At 35.1% G+C, this 21,034-nt stretch overlaps 1 protein-coding gene and 1 non-coding gene across 2 annotated transcripts; both read right to left on the bottom strand.

Moving 5' to 3' along the window:
- Positions 1-6,274: 6,274 nt before the first annotated feature.
- Positions 6,275-6,378, bottom strand: LOC112100499. The gene has a single exon (XR_002906867.1). It is a non-coding gene; the product is annotated as a small nucleolar RNA R71 (small nucleolar RNA).
- A 13,407-nt stretch (positions 6,379-19,785) lies between these two features.
- Positions 19,786-20,773, bottom strand: LOC18047689 (auxin-responsive protein SAUR15). Its single transcript, XM_006440315.2, has one exon. It carries the CDS (start codon positions 20,400-20,402, stop codon positions 19,899-19,901), a length of 504 nt encoding a protein of 167 aa, XP_006440378.1. The 5' UTR covers positions 20,403-20,773; the 3' UTR covers positions 19,786-19,898.
- Positions 20,774-21,034: the final 261 nt, after the last annotated feature.

Raw genomic sequence — 21,034 nt, 5'->3', positions numbered from 1 at the left:
GTGCGTGTATAAGAATAGGTGTGGGATTCTACTGGTGCTTTGAATTGGTGAATACAAGTGGCCCACGCATAAGATGACCATTCTTATGAATACCTGAGCTGATGTCGCGAACTGCCCAAAGTTTCGAGCCAAAAGAGGCTAACTTTGCAAGCCGAGTACTCATTCCGTAACACTAAGGTGCATTCCGATGTCATTTTTATGTGTCTAATTCTATTCTATAGTTCATACTATTATTTGAACTCACGACCATTATTTGCATCTCCAAGATCAGCGACACTGTCTTGGTAATTCTTTTTTTTTCCCTTCCCAATCAATATAATTGATTTGAAATCTAGTCTGGAAATCTCTTATTAAAAATGATAAGAGAAGCTTACTTGTAAATTAAAATCTATCGTAAAGAACAATAAAGAGACCTACTCTAAATTAAAAAAATAAATAAATTATTTTCACGATTATATGTGGTGACTTCAACCCTTAACCTCAAAAATAAGGTAATCACAAGGAGTGACTGTCTTGAGGAGGATGAAAATTGGACAAAAAAATTGAACAACGACGACAACAGGAAGATGATGCAGGAAGAATGTCTTGCTAGGGCCATTTTACAGCTTCATCACTTCTTTTAGTGGCTTGGTCCACATGTATTCTGGAAGCATGGGAATAAGGGACCATATTTTGCACCCTAAACTTAATTCAACCCGAACAATTCAATAATAGTAACTCTTTCAAGTCTCCGGATATGACTTGTGTGGCCGACTTTGCATAAAATAATTTCTTTTGCATGGGACCCGAGATTTGCTATTTGGGCAAGTTGTTCTCAGCACGCATAATTCAACAGCTTGCTTGTGCCGTCTCAATTGTGGGCTTCGCAATTCGCAAGTCCTGAAAAAGAAAGCGGGGCAACTTGTACTTGCTTTACGACAATTCTAGGCTGCGTAAATTATACTCCCCAATTTTTTTGTCTAACCTTAACTAATAACCTTGGATATTTGGAAAGAATTGCAAGAAATCCCAAGAAACATGTTATACTCTTATGCATGTTTTTGTTATATTTCACTACATATTAATTTGAACGGTAAATATTGCTTAACTTGTTAATCTATATAGGCAGAAAACAAAAATAAAGAAATTATTTCAATGATCAGTTTTGGAAGCTATCGAACAATCTTCCTTCTAACTTGTTTCATATTCTTGTGATGTGTTGGATCAATTGCGAGTCATACTAGTGTGAAACATTGGATTAATATCCAATCTTTTCTCCTATGATCAGACCATCATTTTTAATAAATGGCTGACCAATTGTTGGAGGTTTATGGATGGCTTGAATAGGTATTACAGAATTCCCCCTTGAATAGATGGTTGGATCATGATTCTCGTGAAAGCTTATTTTTTCCAATCCGTTAATTAAAATTAATGTCTGTTTCAATGACAAATTCATATAATTCATATATAAAGCAAGATCAACACAAGTCGTCGATACGTCACTATAGTGTTTCCATTTCAGATTAACATATAGAATTGGATTATTGAGCTCATTGAAATTGAGAATCATGTTGATTGGCTACGTGAAGTGGACGTAACCCTTTACTATCTCTCTCCCTTTATCTGCAAAAGTTACTTAACAAGGCATTAGTGACATTTTAATTGTTTTAATTTCCAATAACATGTGCATTTTTTTATACACACACATATATATAGCTGGGTAAGTAGTTATTGATGTCAGATGTTTATTTTTGAATATATATATATATATAGGGTGGGGCTATATGCACTCTAAAAATTACTTTGAACACTCTATTACTATGTACACTCATATATTAATTTTAAGAAAATAAATTATACTTTGTACACTCTTTAAAATGCCAAAAAAGCCCTCACTTAATCCTTTTTAAATTAATCATCTTAATTACTCTACACACTCATGAAAATACTATATACACTCAAACAAATAAATCAATTAAACAATATATCCTTTGGCCAAATCATAGTCATACAAAACAGAATTAATCGTCCAAAAAATTATATTAAGAAATCTATTGATAATTGCTGTCAACATCTATTATTACTTCTTTTGTAGCTACGCCACCACCAATTATTTCCTTGAAATGTTGTATGCGATGATTATATATCGTCTCCCATCCTTTGGCACAAAAACTGTGAAATATTTGCCAATTGATTGCTACAGGGGGGATAGGATGGCTTGGTAACAAGAACACCTACATATGTTTGATTAATTTCAATTAGTAGAATTGCTTATTAAATTCAACATAAAAATTGAAAAGTATTAAAAAAATACCTCTACAAAATTATTGTTATTTACAAAACCAATAGCAATCTCTTTACGAGAATCTGTAGGTATTGACTTAGACCTAAGAGGAAGGAAGGTAAGGCATTGCTTCATCGATAAGTGGAATACCACAACGTTGTAGGCTGATGCAATAAGATGTCCCATGTCAGGCATTGTCATCCATTTGTCAGATCCAGGACAGTTCTCAAAATATGATATTGCATGAATTAATTCATTGAGTCTCTCATATGTCCCATATAAATGGCTATAATGCTCCATCTTCAAATGCAACTCATTTAGCATATCTTTCCTCACTTGTAACCATCCATTCTCACCAAAACCCATTAAGTCGGCTATCGCTCTAAACCCACAATTACATCAGGTGCGACATCTTTAATATGATGAATGTATGATTGTAATGCAACTAGAAATTCATTAACAAATGGATTTGACTTGAACGATTTTTTTTATACACCTAGCAACAAATATGAGGAAAAAAATGTGAAAATACAAACTATAGTTAAGAAATAAGTGTATGTGCGTGTGTATATATAATGCTAATACAATTAAAACAATATCTTTTGCTAATATATATAATAATTCTAATACAATTAAAATAATACCTTTTGCTTTGGTTGCTTATTTCCATTAACTTTCACTGCAGGTCTCATGAATGCAACTGTAGGCGAACAAATTTCTTTTCCTGATAAAACAATCTCAAAAGCAGATGGGTCATGACGGGTTGATGCAATAGCTTTTGAATTTGGTCGACCACGTGTATTTTTCTTAGCTTCTGGTTCTATAAGAGATGTAGAATGAGGATTAGCAATTTCTGTCAACTTTTGTAGAATATGTAACTTCGTATCATCATCATTCTCATTAAAGCGTTTGGCAATCAAGTCAAATATCGGTCAGTAACTCATCTCTGCCTTTCTCTTATTATGATTACGAATCAAGTCAAGTTTCTTCCAATGTGAATCAATACATTCTAAAGGTATAGGTCGACTTTCCTTTTTATATTCTACAATCTCATGAGCACAAGGTAAACTGTGCGTACTACGAATTGTACAACCACACGCGGACACATTAATACCAATGGAATTAGCATGCTTCGACTCAGTTAACACCATTTGTAATGCAGCTATAGAAATAAAGCCTTGAAGCTCTTTAAATTCAGCAGGTTTGAATGGATGTTGTACTATTGTCAAACTTTTTTCAAATGAAACTTTGATGTTCGTGTGTAATAATTATAATAAAGAATGGATCTTTGTACAAGATGTCTCAAAATTACCTTGACTCGTGCCAAGCTCGTTTTTAAGCCTCGAATGTAAACTTTCCACCCTAGTACTAAAAATTAAAATTTTATTAATATATATTAATTTTAAATTGATAAGCTAACTATGAAGTGGTGCATGAAAATAAAATTATACTTATTTGTTGTTAAGTTTCCGAAATGCATGATCTTGTATGTCCATGCTGAAACAAAATTTTCCTTGTATTTATCCAACCATGTAGATGTCACATACTCGATTGTTTGTGGATAGGATATAAAATCTTGCTGCAGAGCATTGAGGCGAGTAATAAATTCATCTTCACTGGAAGAAAGTAACAATACATTCCAACTCATCATAAACTTCTCCCATATCTCTTTTATTGTGAACAATTTCTTGCACTTTGCAATTACATTTTTTTTTATATGCCATCTACATAACAAATGTTTTGCATTGGGAAATACTCTTTCAATGGTATTAACTAAAGCTAAGTCTCTATTGTTGAGTGTTAGAAAATGCATATTTATAAAGGAGAAAACCGTCATTTTACATTTCAAGTCTTACTAACAACTCTTACTTTTATGTATTTAACCTTCTTGTGATTTAATTACATGTGTTTTATTTTAATTACGTATTTTATGTATTTTAGGGGCATTATAGTCATTTCACAATAAAGGAGAGATCAGACGGCAAAACGGACATCACTTTTGAACTCAGGACGGTCGAAAATCTTAGGAGGAGCATAAAATGAAAAATGGCACTATTCATATGTACGGTACTATTCACGTGTACGGTACTAACTACGTTATTGTTCACAACACTGTTCGCATAGACGGATCGATGACGTGCCATTGACCGATGATGTGGCATTGACTGATGAGGTGTCACGATCCTGTTGGGCTAAAATTCTTATGTACTGTTGATGATGACGTGGCAGCATATCAGTGGATGAAAAATCTCGCGTACGGTACATGCATCACACAGGATTATTTTCAATCAAACCGCGTTACTGTTCATCCGAGTCAAATCGTATTACTGTTCATCCACGTGGTCAAACCGTGGACTGTTGACTGATGACGTGGCGTAATCTTGAGCATCCAAACTGTTTTTAATCCGATGGCCATGATTTACTCCATGTATCTATAAAAAGGGCCTCTTCCCCTCCTAATTTGATATCTCTGAATCCATTTTTGAACTCTGTTTTCTGTAATTCTCTCTCCATCTTGTATTTTCTTCGTATTTTAATAAATTTTCATTTTGCCCCTAGTTCAATTATGAGTGGCTAATTTTCTTTCAAGCTTGGGTTGAAGGTGAAGTCTCAACATGTGTCATGGGCTTAATTTGGTAAATTTATTTTCTCTTCCCCTCTAGTTTTTGTGGATGTTTTGACTTATCGTCGATAAATAATAATAATCTTGTCTAGATACCACATTGGTTACACCGGCTCTCTAGTATAAGGTTATTATTATTTGGCACGATAAGCCCTTAGCACCATATTGATTAGAGCGTGGTTCATGAGGTGTGGATTCCCCTCTCATGATTTAATTGGCATTAATACGAATTATTTAGCCCATGATGCATGTTGATACGGATCCAGATACCCAAGTACGTCAATTTAATAGATTTTCTCTTCAATTTATTCTCTCCATTGCAATTCCAATTTTAGAATTTATTCTCGCCATTTTAATTTAAGTATTAGCATATTCCAAATCATTTCCACCATAAATCCAACTATCCATTTACAAAATTAATTCTATATATAATTAAAATCCACCTCTTCGTGGGATCGACACTCGTCACCATTGATCTATACTACAATAGATTCGTGCGCTTGCGAGTACATTAAAATTTGCACAACAAGTTTTTGGCGCCGTTGCCAAGGAGGTAAGTAATTTTAATTCATAGAATTAATTTTTGTGAATAATTTCTTTTAATTGTTTTCTTGTAAAAAGAAAAAAAAAGAAAAAAAGAGTGAATTTACATTTTGAGCTAAGAATTTTATTTATTTATTTTCTCTCTTCTTTAAAATTCTGTAATTTAATTTTGAATTTATTTTTCTTTGTAATTTTTTTTATCTTATTAATTTATTTTTATTTAATTTATTTCACGTATTTGTTTTTGTGTATTTTTATAGAAAGTTTGTAATAGCGTAATAAGGTTAGTATCATAATTTCTCCATCTTTTTTATTTTTATTTATTTTGTTCCCATCTTTATTTTTTATTTTATTTGTTTTGCATGCATGGTCGAATGTCATTATTACCCAATTTTGAACCTATAGACCTTGAACTTGAGAAAACACTTCGCACACAAAAGCACATTAAAAATAAATTTGGAATGGATTTACAAGCACCACAGGAGAGGCCATTTAAGGACTACTTCAGTCCCTTAGCTAATTTGAGCATATCATGTATAAGATACCCAAATATAGCTGCTAGAAGTTTTGAACTAAAACCTAGTGTGCTAAATTGTCTCCCCACATTCTATGGCTTAGAAAATGAGGACCCATATAATCATCTGAATGATTTTCATGCTATTTGTCAAACTTTTAAATACGAGAATTTTTCAGATGATGATGTTAAACTCAGATTATTCCCATTTTCTTTAAAGGATAGAGCTCGTTCATGACTTAATGCATTGCCTGCCAATAGCATTGCATCATGGGAACAAATGGTAACTAAATTTTTGAATAAATATTTCCCAGTGCATAAAACCAATGCTATTCGCAGGGAAATCTCGGAGTTTACCCAGAGAGAGGATGAGCAATTTTTCGAAACATGGGAGCGATTCAATGGGCTACTCTTGAAGTGTCCACATCATGGGTACGAGAAATGGCACTAATGCCAATACTTTTTGGAGGGATTACTACCAAATGTGCAAGAATGACTAATGGCAACAAGTGGAGGAGAGCTAATGTCAAAAAGTGCATCAGAAATTTGAGAATTCTTCCAGCGACAAACAGATAATTCCCAACAACGGAGTCGATCACTCAGGACTACTAGAAGAATTAAAGGAGTGAATGAGGTTTAAATTGACGAATCAACTTCAGAAATCAAAGAAGTCAAGGAGATGGTTGAAGGTCTTGCTCGACAAATAGCATCGTTATCGACTGCTAAATCAACAGAATCACATGACCATGACTCATACTCAGATCAAGCCAATGCCATAGGTGTAATAAGAAAACCATCGAATTATAACCCATACTCCAACACATATAATCCTGGATGGAGAGACCACCCCAATTTTCATGGTCTCAAGGATTCCAACAGAATGGACCAGCAGCTCCAGCTCCACCAATGCAACCAATTCCGCAAATTCCTCAAGCCTCTCAGCCCCCATTTAGACCATACAATCAGAACCAGAACTACTCTCAACCTAGACCATGGGAGGATTCATTCCAGAATCTCAAGAATCTTACTCACTCTATATTGAGTAACAAAACCGCACCATTGATGGACTACGAAATGAATTGAGAGCGGGCTTCAACTCACAAGCCCAATCAGTTTCAAGCCTCGAGAAGATGGTGGGACAACTTGCTTCTTCAGTTCAGACCTTGGCAATGACCGTTGAGAAAGGTAAGTTTTCAAGTCAACCAGTGCCTAACCCTAAAGGAGTGCATGAAGCAAGTACCAGTTCACCGCAACAGCATGGAGAGGTTAAAACAGTCATGACCTTGCGAAAAGGAAAAGAAGTCGACAACAAAGTGGAGATGCCGGTAACAAAAGAAAATCAAATTGTACCTGTGAATGTTGAGGAATCATCACCGGAGGAGAAAGAAGAAACCAACCCACGAGAATACGTTCCCAAACCTCCATTTCCTCAAAGGTTAACTAAAGGCAAAAAAGGAAAATCCACAGGTGAGATTCTCGAAATCTTCAAACAGGTAAGTGTTAACATCCCTTTGCTTGATGCTATTAAACAAGTTACATCTTATGCCAAGTTTCTTAAAGACCTTTGTACTAAAAAGAGAAATATGTATGTTCAAAAGAAGGCATTTTTAAGAGAAAACGTTAGTTCTATACTCCAACATAAAATTCCTTTAAAATGCAAAGACCCAGGCTCCCCCACTATCTCATGTAGCATAGGGAACCACACAATTGAGAATGCTTTGTTGGATTTAAGAGCTAGTGTAAATTTGTTGCCTTATTCAGTATTCGTGAAACTTGGACTGGGAGAATTACACCCAACTCCAGTGGTGTTACAGCTTGCAGATCGGTCCACGAAAATACCTCGTGGTATTGTGGAGGACGTGCTTATCCAGGTAGACAAGTTCTATTTTCCTGTTGATTTCATTGTAATTGACACTCAACCAATACAGGATTCAAGGAAGCACATCCCCATTATTCTAGGCCGACCTTTCTTGGCAACTGCGGATGCTCACATTCAATGCAGGACCGGAAATATGCAGTTGTCCTTCGGCAACATGACTATGGAGCTGAACATTTTCAACATTGCCAAACAACCTCACAATGCAGATGATGGAATTGTTGATGTGGATTTAATTGAAGCATTAGTTGATGACACTTTTATTTCAAACCTTAGTGATGATCCTTTACAAACATGTTTAACTCACTTTGGTTTGGATTTTGATATTGACAGATCGGTCGATGAGGTCAACGCTTTACTTGACTCAGCACCATCCATGGACACTAATAAATGGAAGTCAAGAGTTGAGCAACTAGCACCATCAGAGAAGAAACTCATCCCATCATCAGAATCACCACCGAAACTCAAGCTCAAACCATTACCCAACACTCTGGAATATGCATTTTTGGGAGAAGAAAGTACTCTGCCGGTAATCATCTCATCATCCCTCAATGACGAACAAAAAGGTAAGTTGTTGGATGTTTTGAAAGAGCACAAAGGGGCATTAGGATGGACCATAGCAGACATAAAAGGTATAAACCCAGTAGACTGCATGCATTACATTCACCTCGATGAAAATGCTAAATCTACTAGGGAAATGCAACGTCGGTTAAATCCTAATATGAAAGAAGTTGTTAGAACTGAAGTCCTTAAGCTATTAGATGCAAGTATCATTTACCTCATTTCTGATAGTTCATGGGTCAGTCCTGTGCAAGTTGTCCCTAAAAAGTCAGGAGTCACTGTAGTTGCCAATGCCGATAATGAATTGATACCCACTAGAGTGACTACAGGATGACGTGTATGCATTGATTATAGGAAGTTGAATTCTGTCACACGTAAAGACCATTTTCCTTTACCATTTATTGATCAAATGCTTGATAGATTAGCAGGACATGAATTTTATTGCTTTCTATATGGCTATTCAGGATATAATCAGATCCCCATAGCACCAAAAGATCAAGAAAATACCACTTTTACTTGCCCTTTTGGCACATTTGCATATAGGAGAATGTCATTTGGATTATGTAATGCATCTGCTACATTTCAACGATGCATGTTGAGCATTTTTTCTGATATGGTTGAACGATTCCTTGAAGTCTTTATGGATGATTTTTCTGTCTTTGGTGATTCGTTTGATCAATGTTTACATCATCTGACACTAGTTCTGCAGAGATGTATCGAGAAGAATTTAGTCTTAAATTGGGAGAAGTGCCATTTTATGGTAAAACAAGGTATTGTTCTCGGTCACATCATTTCGAGCAAAGGTATTGAGGTTGACAAAGCCAAGGTGGATCTCATTTCTAATCTTCCTCCACCAAAAACAGTCAGAGAAGTAAGATCTTTCCTTGGGCATGCTGGTTTCTATAAACGATTCATTAAAGATTTTAGCAAAGTTTCTAGACCCTTATGCAATTTACTTGCTAAGGATCTACCTTTTATCTTTGATGATTCATGTCTTGTTGCGTTTGAAAAATTAAAGCATTTGTTGACATCATCACCCATCATTCAGCCCCCGAACTGGAGCTTACCATTTGAGCTCATGTGTGACGCATCTGATTATGCAGTAGGAGCAGTATTAGGACAAAGAGTTGATCGAATTCCCCATGTCATTTACTATGCTAGTATGACATTGAATGATGCACAGTTGAACTATTCAACTACTGAAAAAGAAATGCTAGCAGTAGTGTTTGCATTAGAGAAATTTCGATCTTATCTCATTGGTTGTAAAATAATTATATTCACAGATCATGCAGCTCTTAAATATCTTCTCACAAAGAAAGATGCAAAAGCTAGACTAATTCGTTGGGTGTTACTTTTGCAGGAATTTGACTTGGAATTCAAAGATAAAAAATGTACAGAAAATGTTGTGGCGGATCACCTCTCTCGTCTCCATTTTGACACAACTACAGAGCCATTACCATTAAATGAGTCATTCCCTAATGAACAATTCATGAATGTGGAAGTATTACCGTGGTATGCTGACATCGTGAATTATCTTGTTACAAGTCAACTTCCAGAGCATTGGACCAAGCAAGACAATGCTAAATTCTTTGTAGAAATAAAGAATTTCTTTTGGGATGACCCGTATTTGTTCAAGTATTGTGCAGACCAAATTGTTAGACGATGCGTCCCAGAAAGTGAAATTCCGAATATCCTTTCATTCTGCCATGAACAAGCTTGTGGAGGCCATTTCAGCGCTAAGAAAACAGCGACTAAAGTTTTACAATGTGGTTTCTATTGGCCAACTATATTTCGAAATGCTTACACTTTCTGTTCTTCATGTGATAGGTGTCAACGAATGAGGAGCATTACACGAAGGAACATGATGCCATTAAATTCAATTTTAGTGGTTGAAATTTTTTACGTATGGGGTATCGACTTCATGGGACCCTTTCCCCTATCTTTTGGCCATCAATACATATTGGTTGCTGTTGACTACGTATCAAAATGGGTAGAAGCAATTCCATGCAAAACCAATGATCACAAGGTGGTGATAGGATTTTTGAAAACAACATTGTTTCACGCTTTGGATTCCCTCGAGCAATAATCAGTGATGGTGGTGCCCACTTTTGTAACAAAGCATTCAAAGCTCTTTTGACAAAGTATTCAATCACACACAAAGTGGCGACTCCGTATCATCCGCAAACCAGTGGCCAAGTTGAGATCTCCAATCGAGAAATAAAGCACATATTAGAAAAGACGGTGAGGCCGGACAGAAAATATTGGTCATTAAGACTTAATGATGCATTATGGGCATATAGAACGGCTTTCAAGACCCCGATTGGGATGTCACCCTACAAGCTAGTGTATGGAAAAGCTTGCCACCTACCTGTGGAACTTGAGCATCGTGCATATTGGGCCATCAAGAAATTCAATTTTGACATGCAGCAAGCCAGCTCAGAAAGAAGATTACAGCTGGCAGAACTTGAAGAAATTCGCAATGACGCGTACGAAAATGCCAAGATTTATAAGCAACGAATGAAAGTCTTCCATGACAAGCAAATTATGAGAAAATCTTTCACTCCAGGTCAGAAAGTGCTTTTATTCAATTCTCGCTTGCACCTATTCCCAGGTAAGTTACGCTCTCGTTGGTCTGGTCCATTTATTGTACATACTGTTTTTCCACATGGGGCAATTGAAATTAAGGACCCAAAGAATGGTGTCACGTTTAAAGTTAATGGTCAAAGATTAAAGCCATATCTAGAGTACCAACCACATGAAGAAGACACCGAAATAAATTTGAGTGACCCACCAAATTTGAATTGATTTTTCTTTTCGTTGATTTGATTTTGTTTTCTTTCTTTATATTATTCTTTTGCTAATTGAAATTATTTTTGCATAAGTGTGTTTGTTTAACTATTAAGTTTTTTTTTTATCATTTTTACTCATGAGAACCTTACTTAGACGGTTCCTCCTGAACATTCTTAAACCACTTCAACGTGTCAAAACTAATCTCAAACGGCTGATTCAATTTTGTAAAACACATCGCATTTGGGCTCTACAGCCACCGGAGTTAGTAGCCTATGTTGAGAGTTTAGAAAGCCAACTCAGAGACATTGAGAGAAGTGTTTATGACATCCAGTTGGAGCTTGAGGTAAATTCAATAAGAGGACGATTTTAATTTTCTTTGTGTGTTTTAATTTATTTTTTCTGTTTGAGTGCTTTAGTTTGTTACCCCGGTGAAGTGGCGGATAACGGTACTCCGTGATAATCAAGTCGGTTACTTCAGTTTCCCATAATAACTGATATTCTGAGGCGAAGGTATGGACAGAAACGAGATTCTAGCAAAGCTTCACAAGCGATTCCCTTCACTTCCTCAGAATGCCCTCCTTACGATCTATAAAGCTCGGTCCGAACGCATGCGATTACTCATGAGGAATAACATACCTGCTGATATCCGTTGGTTAATTGAGGCAAAAGTACGATCGGCGGGTGAGTTACCTCCAAAATTTATTGCATACATGCCTGGTTGTGGTAAAGGAAATTATGCAAGAAAACGACGAGCTCGAAGAATTTCTGTTGCTTGTCATAAGTGTGCCAGAATGAGTTGCAATAAAAACCCATGTTCTTTAGGAATGGTGTCTGATAACAGGGAAGATAAAATTCAATTCATTAGGGATGGCTTGAATAAGGAGTCATTGGATGATATCATTTTGTCTCTTGAAACGCATCCCAGTGGATATGTGCAAGGAGCGATTCTCCAGTTATGGCCATTATTCCAGAAAGAGCATGCACGATATAGTCTCGGGAATTTGACTATAAACGATCCTGTTTGCCAGTTTATAAGAAAACTGGATGGGAAGCCTATCCTCGACCCATAGAGGGTGTTCAAGCCGTTTCTGGACGTAAAACCAGAGGAAGATGTGAGCCACAGTCGCAACTACCTGTAAATATCCTTTTACTTTACTGTTATTTTATTTTACTGGTGTTTTATTGTTTACTTTATTATCTTTAATAATTTTGTTACTGTTTACTTTTTTCTTTTTACTGTTTCTTTTTTTACTCGCAAGCCATGTGCTTTACACGTTATTTGACACTGACATATTACCTCATACACAACTATGACCCACTATCACCAAGACTCTTAAATGTGATTTTTTTTGTCAAGCACTCACAAATTATTTTTGCGAAGTATCACAATGGCAGCTACTCCTAATAGACAATTCAAGAACATTTGTGTGCTTTCCGAATTTACCTATGGCAAACATAAAGAGTTCGTTGAGGCAGCCATAGATCTTGGTCGAAGCATAGCAACGAGAAAATTACACTTGGTGTATGGAGGAGGTAATCGAGGGTTATCGAAAATGGTCTCAGAAGCAGCTTTTATCAGAGGCAGCCAAGTGTTAGGCATCATCCCAAGAGTTCTAAAACTATTGGGCAGTTCGTCTGACTCATCAACTGGAGAAGAGTTAGTCGTCTCAGGTATGCAAGAAAGAATAACTGAAATGCTTAATCATGCTGATGCTTTTATTTTCCTTCCAGGAGATCTTGCAACACTAGAGGCACTTATCACACTAGCATCTTGGGCCCATCTGCACATCCACCAGAAACCCATCAGTTTGTTAAATGTCAATAATTTTTATGATGGCTTTATCGCATTTCTTAACCATGCAATAAAAAACTATTTCATTCCTTCTAATGTGAAAAAACTTTTTATTTGTGCTCACACTGCTAATGAGCTACTTGATCTGTTACAAGCTTATAAACCGGAGCCAAACCCCTGGACCTTTGTGTTGGAGCATCCACATAATGATGGTAACAGTAGCCGCAGTAAGAAGTACAAATTAGATTTAACTCTCCGCTTGTAAATATTGTTTTCTGTGTTGCACCACCCAGGTGATGTCTTCTAAACTCTACTTCTTTCATTTCAAACATTGAGGACAATGTTTCGTTCTGGTTGGGGGGAGGGAATAATCGACAATTGTAAAATTTTGGTTAAGTTTTTACTAATTTTTTGTTGTAGAAACTAACTGTTACTAACTTTTTGTGTTGAAGATGGCTGAATATGGAGTGTAGTGACTCTAGAAACGCATCTTCATCGTTTTAAAAAAATTAAAAAAAAAAACTTAAAAAAAATTCAGACATTTTCTTTTTCTTTATTATGTGTTTATGTTTATTTTTCTTTTTTTTAATTTCTCCTCTATAAATATACATTTTCTAACTTTTAAGTCGAAGATGGCTGAATATGGAGTGTAGTTCCTCTAGAAACGCATCTTCTTTAAAAAAACAATCATTTTCGTTTTCTATCATTTTACGTGTAACTTTTCTAATTAGTTTTTATGCATCATTTTCACATTTCTGCATGCATATTTTCCTTTCATGCTTAGAATAGGTTGGAGGGTAGAATGTTGTTTGAAAAATAAAAATAAAAAATTGTGTGATTTGTTTTAACATTGGATGACATGATTAATTTTAAATTTTAGTATTTGTATTATCTTTGGTCTTAAGTGATGTTACATTGTGTTTGCTACTCTACATGTTGATGTTGGAGACAAATATGAGTTGCTTGAAGAATGAACATGTCATAATAAGTACCAAGTGAGTTTTTGAGCCTATCATTTTTCTTGGAGAGTACCCCTTTTGCCCATTCGTTATACAACTTAACAGTTTATTATTGTATACACGATCTCTAGATTTCTTTTGAGTTAACCCTTAAAAAAAATTGTAAAATTAAAAAAAAAAGAAAAAAAATATGTGTTGCTACATTTGGAGGCCCATCTAACTAGTAGATATGGAAGATTATTTAGAGCCCTAAAAGACGATGGAAATGCCATCTTTGGTCCGTTTGAGCCTTTCTAGCCATCCATTTTATCAAATATCCATAGTTGACCCTTTTGAGCCTTTAAAAAAAAAAACCTTTCTTTGTCAAACTTATCCTCTTGACCCACTCCGATTTGGAGTATTACCCGATATCTTATAGGTTCCATCACCTATTTATGTTTGAGAAAATGTAAATAATTATGTTGTTCAGTAAAGTTATGCCAAAAAAAAAAAACAAAAGTTGTTGTTTCAAGAGAAAAATAAAAAAATAAAAATAATAGGTGAAATCCACCTTGCAATTTCCAAAAAAAAAAAAAATCTCTGCATTTTTCTCAAACATACACTTTGTTTTCCTTATTTTTCTTCTTTGTTAGCCATGTCCCTAGCCTACGTTACGTCCTAATAAAAGTCCTTCTTGATTTTAGGGAACTATAGTTTGAAGTAGAAGCTAGTTATATGGGCTAAAAAGATGTAGTGATGCATAATAAAAAAAAAGAAGATAAATAAAGTGGATTGACTAGCATTTTTGTTTGACTTGAGTTCGTATTATTTATAAGCTGAGGGCATATTTATTTCATCTTAGTGAAAGCATGTGATATCACTTCTTTATTATTTTCTCTTTCAATTACCATTCATTGGAGTGACTATTTTTATTGGTTTTAATTTCTTTGTGAGAGTGTCACTACTTCCAGTGAGATTTTGGGGTTTGACATGTCATTATTGAAAGTAGTTATGACAAAGTCTACTGGGCTGATTCATGTGGATGGTTGATGTGGGTGTGATGTTGCTTTAGACTGGAGATAATGCTTATACTTTTATTTGATTGCTATCATTAATTTGACGGAATAAATACGAGTGTTTCTATTAAATATATATATATATATATATTTTGAATTTGAATTTTGTTTTCGCTTTATTTGCTAGGGACTAGCAATAAGCTGGTTGGGGGGTGTGTTGAGTGTTAGAAAATGCATATTTATAAAGGAGAAAACCGTCATTTTACATTTCAAGTCTTACTAACAACCCTTACTTTTATGTATTTAACCTTCTTGTGATTTAATTACATGTGTTTTATTTTAATTAAGTATTTTAGGGGCATTATAGTTATTTCACAATAAAGGAGAGATCAGACAGCAAAACAGACATCACTTTTGAACTCAGGACAGTCGAAAATCTTAAGAGGAGCATAAAATGAAAAATGGCACTATTCATATGTACGGTACTATTCACGTGTACGGTACTAACTACGTTACTGTTCACAACACTGTTCACATAGACGGATCGATGACGTGGCATTGACCGATGATGTGGCATTGACTGATGAGGTGTCACGATCTTGTTGGGCTAAAATTCTTATGTACTGTTGATGGTGACGTGGCAGCATATCAGTGGATGAAAAATCTCGCGTACGGTACATGCATCACACAGGATTATTTTCAACCAAACCGCGTTACTGTTCATCCGAGTCAAACCGTGTTACTGTTCATCCGCGTGGTCAAACCGTGGACTGTTGACTGATGACGTGGCGCAATCTTGAGCGTCCAAACTGTTTTTAATCCGATGGCCATGATTTACTCCATGTATCTATAAAAAGGGGGCCTTCCCCTCCTAATTTGATATCTCTGAATCCATTTTTGGACTCTGTTTTCTGTAATTCTCTCTCCATCTTGTATTTTCTTCGTATTTTAATAAATTCTCATTTTGCCCCTAGTTCAATTATGAGTGGCTAATTTTCTTTCAAACTTGGGTTGAAGGTGAAGTCTCAACATGTGTCATGAGCTTAATTTGGTAAATTTATTTTCTCTTCCCCTCTAGTTTTTGTGGATGTTTTGACTTCTCGTCGACAAATAATAATAATCTTGTCTAGATACCGCCTTGGTTACACCGGCTCTCTAGTATAAGGTTATTATTATTTGACACGATAAGCCCTTAGCACCATATTAATTAGAGCGTGGTTCATGAGGTGTGGATTCCCCTCTCATGATTTAATTGGCATTAATATGAATTATTTAGCCCATGATGCATGTTGATACAGATCCAGATACCCAAGTACGTCAATTTAATAGATTTTCTCTTCAATTTATTCTCTCCATTGCAATTCCAATTTTAGAATTTATTCTCACCATTTTAATTTAAGTATTAGCATATTCCAAATCATTTCCACCATAAATTCAACTATCCATTTACAAAATTAATTCTATATATAATTAAAATCCACCTCTTCGTGGGATCGACACTCGTCACCATTGATCTATACTACAATAGATTCGTGCGCTTGCGAGTACATTAAAATTTGCACAACATCTATCACTAAGAATGACTTTAGGCATAGCACTATCATCCAATACACTTTTTAATCTAGTCAATGCCCATGTGTAGTTGTCTTCTCGCTCAGATTCAAGATAAGCAAAAGCACCAGGAAATGTCATCTCAGTAGATGTCACTCCCAGAATTTGCAGTAGGGGAAGATTATATCTATTACACTTGTAAGTGCAATCCATCAGCAAGACACATGGAAATGCATGCAACAAGTCTATACTGACAGGATGCGCCCAAAATAAGTCTTTGACAATATTAGTATTATCAAAGCTTCTATGCCACTCAATGTACTTGTGTTCAGATAACTTACTTAATAATAGTTGCATTTGTGATCTCCCACCCATCTCTGCTACCTTATACCTTTGACGTGCATTATAAATATTCTTTATTGTTGAGACATTGTTGGGATTTTTCTTTTTCAATGTCAATATAATATCTTTTGGACGCACCATACTCGTAGACATATCAATTAACAATAAAGTCTCTTCTTTTGACAATCTTCATGCATAAGAATGCCCCTCAAGATGCTCAGCAGCTGGATGATTATGTACTCCACATACTACTTTTAATACCCAATCATCATCAGTGTCTAACTTATGGCCATTTAATGTAAAGGGACATCCACATCTCTTAATGCCAGTAGTTCTTGGTTGCTTTTCTTTTTTATTCTCTTCATTTGTTCTCGTGTTTCTATACTGTTCACTTCTCTCACAACAAAAGGTGATCCTTGATTTTTGAGCACCATTACCAGAATTAGATCTCTTGATCACAATTACAAAACCATTTCCTCCCAACTTCACGTGTCCAATGAATTAACTCTTCCTTACTTTTAAATATCTACATATAAAATAAATAAATAAATATTAACGAAAGAACATTAGACCTATGAATTGTAAAATGAGACTCACCTTATGATTGATGAATTCATTAGTATAATCCATTACACATTCTGAATTAACATTGGAAATTTGAGTTGAAGCCATGTCCTCCATGAAATACAGAATACGGACGCCTGTTCATCAACTGAATATTTCATAATAAATTGTAAAATATTTTAAAGTAAATTGTAAAAGAATATAGACAGCACATAAGATATTTTAAAGCAAATCGTAAGATAAATTGTAAATACTACGCCTGTTCATCATAACAAATTATAAAATATTTTAAAGCAATGATCACCGTTTGTTCATCAAAAGAATACAGACGCCGCATGCACATAAGAACACACTCCTCAGCTAGAAATTAAGAATATATTTTGTGTAGTTTCAGGACCCACAAACGAGACGCATGCTAGCCATAACATTATATTCCAAAATTGAATTTCAATAGTTGAATTTAGAACCCCACAAACGAGACACATGCTAGCCATAACATTGTACTTCAAAACTGAATTTCAATACCTGAACACAAAGACGCATGCTATCCATAACATTATACTTCAATCTGAATTTCAATATTTGAACATCCCGTTATACTCAACTCCATAAAATTCAGACGGCAATCAATTTACTTACCTAACCATCTCGAAGGGGAAGAACAAGGTGGATTATTTGTGCTGTAAATTAAAAAATTAAAAGGATCACACATACCTCATTAAAGTTAAAATCTTCACATATTAAGTTTCCTTTATAAATATTTATTTAAGATATTTGGAAGAAAAAACTTAAGATTTAAAATAGTAAGAAAATTAAACATTAATTGCAGTGCCCTAAATGAGTGTCCAAAGTAATAATATTATATGTGCTCATAATAAAGTGTCCTTAATAGTAATTTATATCATGTGTATTTTTGTAATAAAAACTTTTGTAAAAATATGAGTGTTCAAAGTAATTTTCAGAGTGCATATAGCCCCACCCATATATATATATATAGAGAGAGAGATGTTCAAATTCAAAATTTTAACGTGCAAGAAAGTCCGAAAATAAGCATAAATCGTGCGGTTTAGGTGTTTTAAATTTTAAACCTCTAAAACTCCACAGTTGAAAAGTTTTTCAGAATTTTTCCCGTATTTTAAGAACTTAGACTAGAAAAGTACTATATATATATATATATATTCAAACTTATTATTAGGGAATTCAATCAAGTTGAGATGAGTTCATTAGGTAGATAACCAAAATGATCATTTTTTTATTAAAAAAAATATAATTTATGTAGTGCAATGCGATAATCTCTCTCTGAAAGTTTTCAATCAGAAATGACGCTTCGATCGGCAAGAGGTTGGTCCATGTTCGATTTGTATTCTTGCTAAACTTGGAAGCTATCAAAGATTATGATATGGATTGATTGCTAAATCTCATGAAGAGGGCTACAGTTAAACGGAAATTAAGCGTCTATATTAAATCCATTATTTTCTTGCGCTCCTTTTTACACTGTAGATAATTATATTAATTACTGTTATCAAATTAGTTTCTTTTACTTTTCAGGTACATATACTTTGTACGTCTAATCTCACCTGCTAATGATATATAAAATTAGGCCTCAGAGTGACGATGAAAAGCATCTGATGCTAAACAACTTTTATATCACTAGCACATACATACCAATTGCCTGTCGCTTTATCGACTAATAAATCGTCGTCTTCCTCAGAGATGGATAAGAACGAGCTAAACTGCTGGACTAGGTTCAATTGATCTTTTTGCTAGGGCTGCTATAATCTCAGATCTATTACAATTGAAAATTAGTTCCCGAATTTCAATTCTGGGTTCCTGTCGTTTTCTTTGCAAAACCGCTTGACCAATAACACTTGCGTCTTATTTAATTTATCACTTTTCGGATCAAATCTTGTTAGATGGACATTCACTAATCACTAATCACCAACTAGCTAGCAGCGCTCAATTTTGAAGCAATCTTTTTGGTTTTGTGCTCATCTCATTTGTCGTCAGTCACATGGATTTTTTTTTTTTTTGAATCACATATGGATACTTGTTTAGTTATGATAATAGACTGATGTATAAGAAGTGTAGCTTTTGTGGGTGTGGGTGCTAATCAGATTAACAGGTAAAATCTTTTAGGATGGAACAAGAGACTTGAGTATAAACTTCACTTAAAGTGGTGATATTAAGTTGAATTTAAATTATTAATTAAAATTCTAATAGAACAAAAAGAAAACCTCTAGCTCTTGCTTGTATTTGATCAGTCGTTAATTTTAATATGATCAACAGCCTTACCCTGCTCATCAACACATTCAGCTGACATCAAATAATATGCAATACCGCTTTATCAGTTGCTCTACTTTTAAATAAATCTTAGATTGTTAATGGAAAAATAGTATATGGAATCTGGGAAAATAATCTGTAAAAGGTATCTGCGGGGAAGAAAATTATATATTCAGCATTTTTATTTACAAAAATTGGAGGAATATCAATAATATCATCTAAAATTCTGCATTTTTACTATCATATCACAAATGTGGACGGTGGTGCTTGCGACTCCGGCAATGATCCCATGCGTCGATTCTCGTCTTCACTTTCTCAAACTCCGAAATCCGACAAGGTATCGTGATCCCACCCGGATGGTTGAAGCCGTATACCCGCTCCGCTTGCTTCAGCAACTCTCCAAACAAGGGGTGATTAAAGTAAATAACAGGCACAAACACCCTCCTGGCTTCGTCATCCGACTCCCCCACGTACACAGCCAAGTGTCCCTTGGGTACCTCCGCGGGTTTTTCTTGACCCAACTGGATAAAACCCGGATTAGAACTCGGAAAACAAAGCTTTTTAGCTCCACGCCGTATGCAGCTTGCCATGGATAAAAACTTTGACATGGCCTTGCAGCTGCTTCTAGTACTCTGGGAGACAGCGCCTCCGAGGAAATACCTGCAACGCGGTCTTCTTCTGGGTCGGATTATCCACTTGAACACCTTCACTATCCTGCGCCCTAGCTTGAAGCCTCTAAACCGATTCATTCTTGTAACTGTATAATATTATTTAATAAGAGAACTAAAGCAAAAAGACTGCTACAAAATTAAGTGGAGCGTTTTTACGTATAGAACTAGTGTTCGATGGAGGAAATAGGTGATGGTTGCTACGACTCGAGAATGAGACTTGGGTTCTTTTTGTTCATCATGTTTGATGAGTCAAACCAAAACAGCCCCAAATGTTTACATATAAGTATATAACGCAGACTCGCAGAGTGTATGGTAATGGACATTGAGAGGGGAGGGGAGATGCAAGAAGATATGGTCGGCACGCGGCGCGCACTTAGTAACGTGGGACCAAGAATTTAAAGGGAAAAAAAATTGAACCAAAAATTTTTATAATTTAAATTTCTTTTCTGGGACTGATGGAACATGGGTTTACGTGGTTTATTCTTAAACAATACATATTTGATGAATTTATAAAAGTCCATGTGAGATTGGTGGAGCTCGACAAATTGGCATATTTGGTTTACTGGAATATGTTTGTTAAATCTTTTCTATATATTGGAATATATATATATATATATATATTCGGTTTTTTTAATCAAAGAGATAATAATTAGAGGGTGGGTGAAAATTAAAATTAAAATAGCAGAAGGTCAAAGGTCAAAGGTCAAAGG

The sequence above is a fragment of the Citrus clementina genome, unplaced genomic scaffold, assembly GCF_000493195.1.
Source record: "Citrus clementina cultivar Clemenules unplaced genomic scaffold, Citrus_clementina_v1.0 scaffold_3, whole genome shotgun sequence".
In the NCBI taxonomy this organism is placed as follows: domain Eukaryota; kingdom Viridiplantae; phylum Streptophyta; class Magnoliopsida; order Sapindales; family Rutaceae; genus Citrus; species Citrus x clementina.
This window is presented reverse-complemented; position numbering and strand designations above follow the sequence as displayed.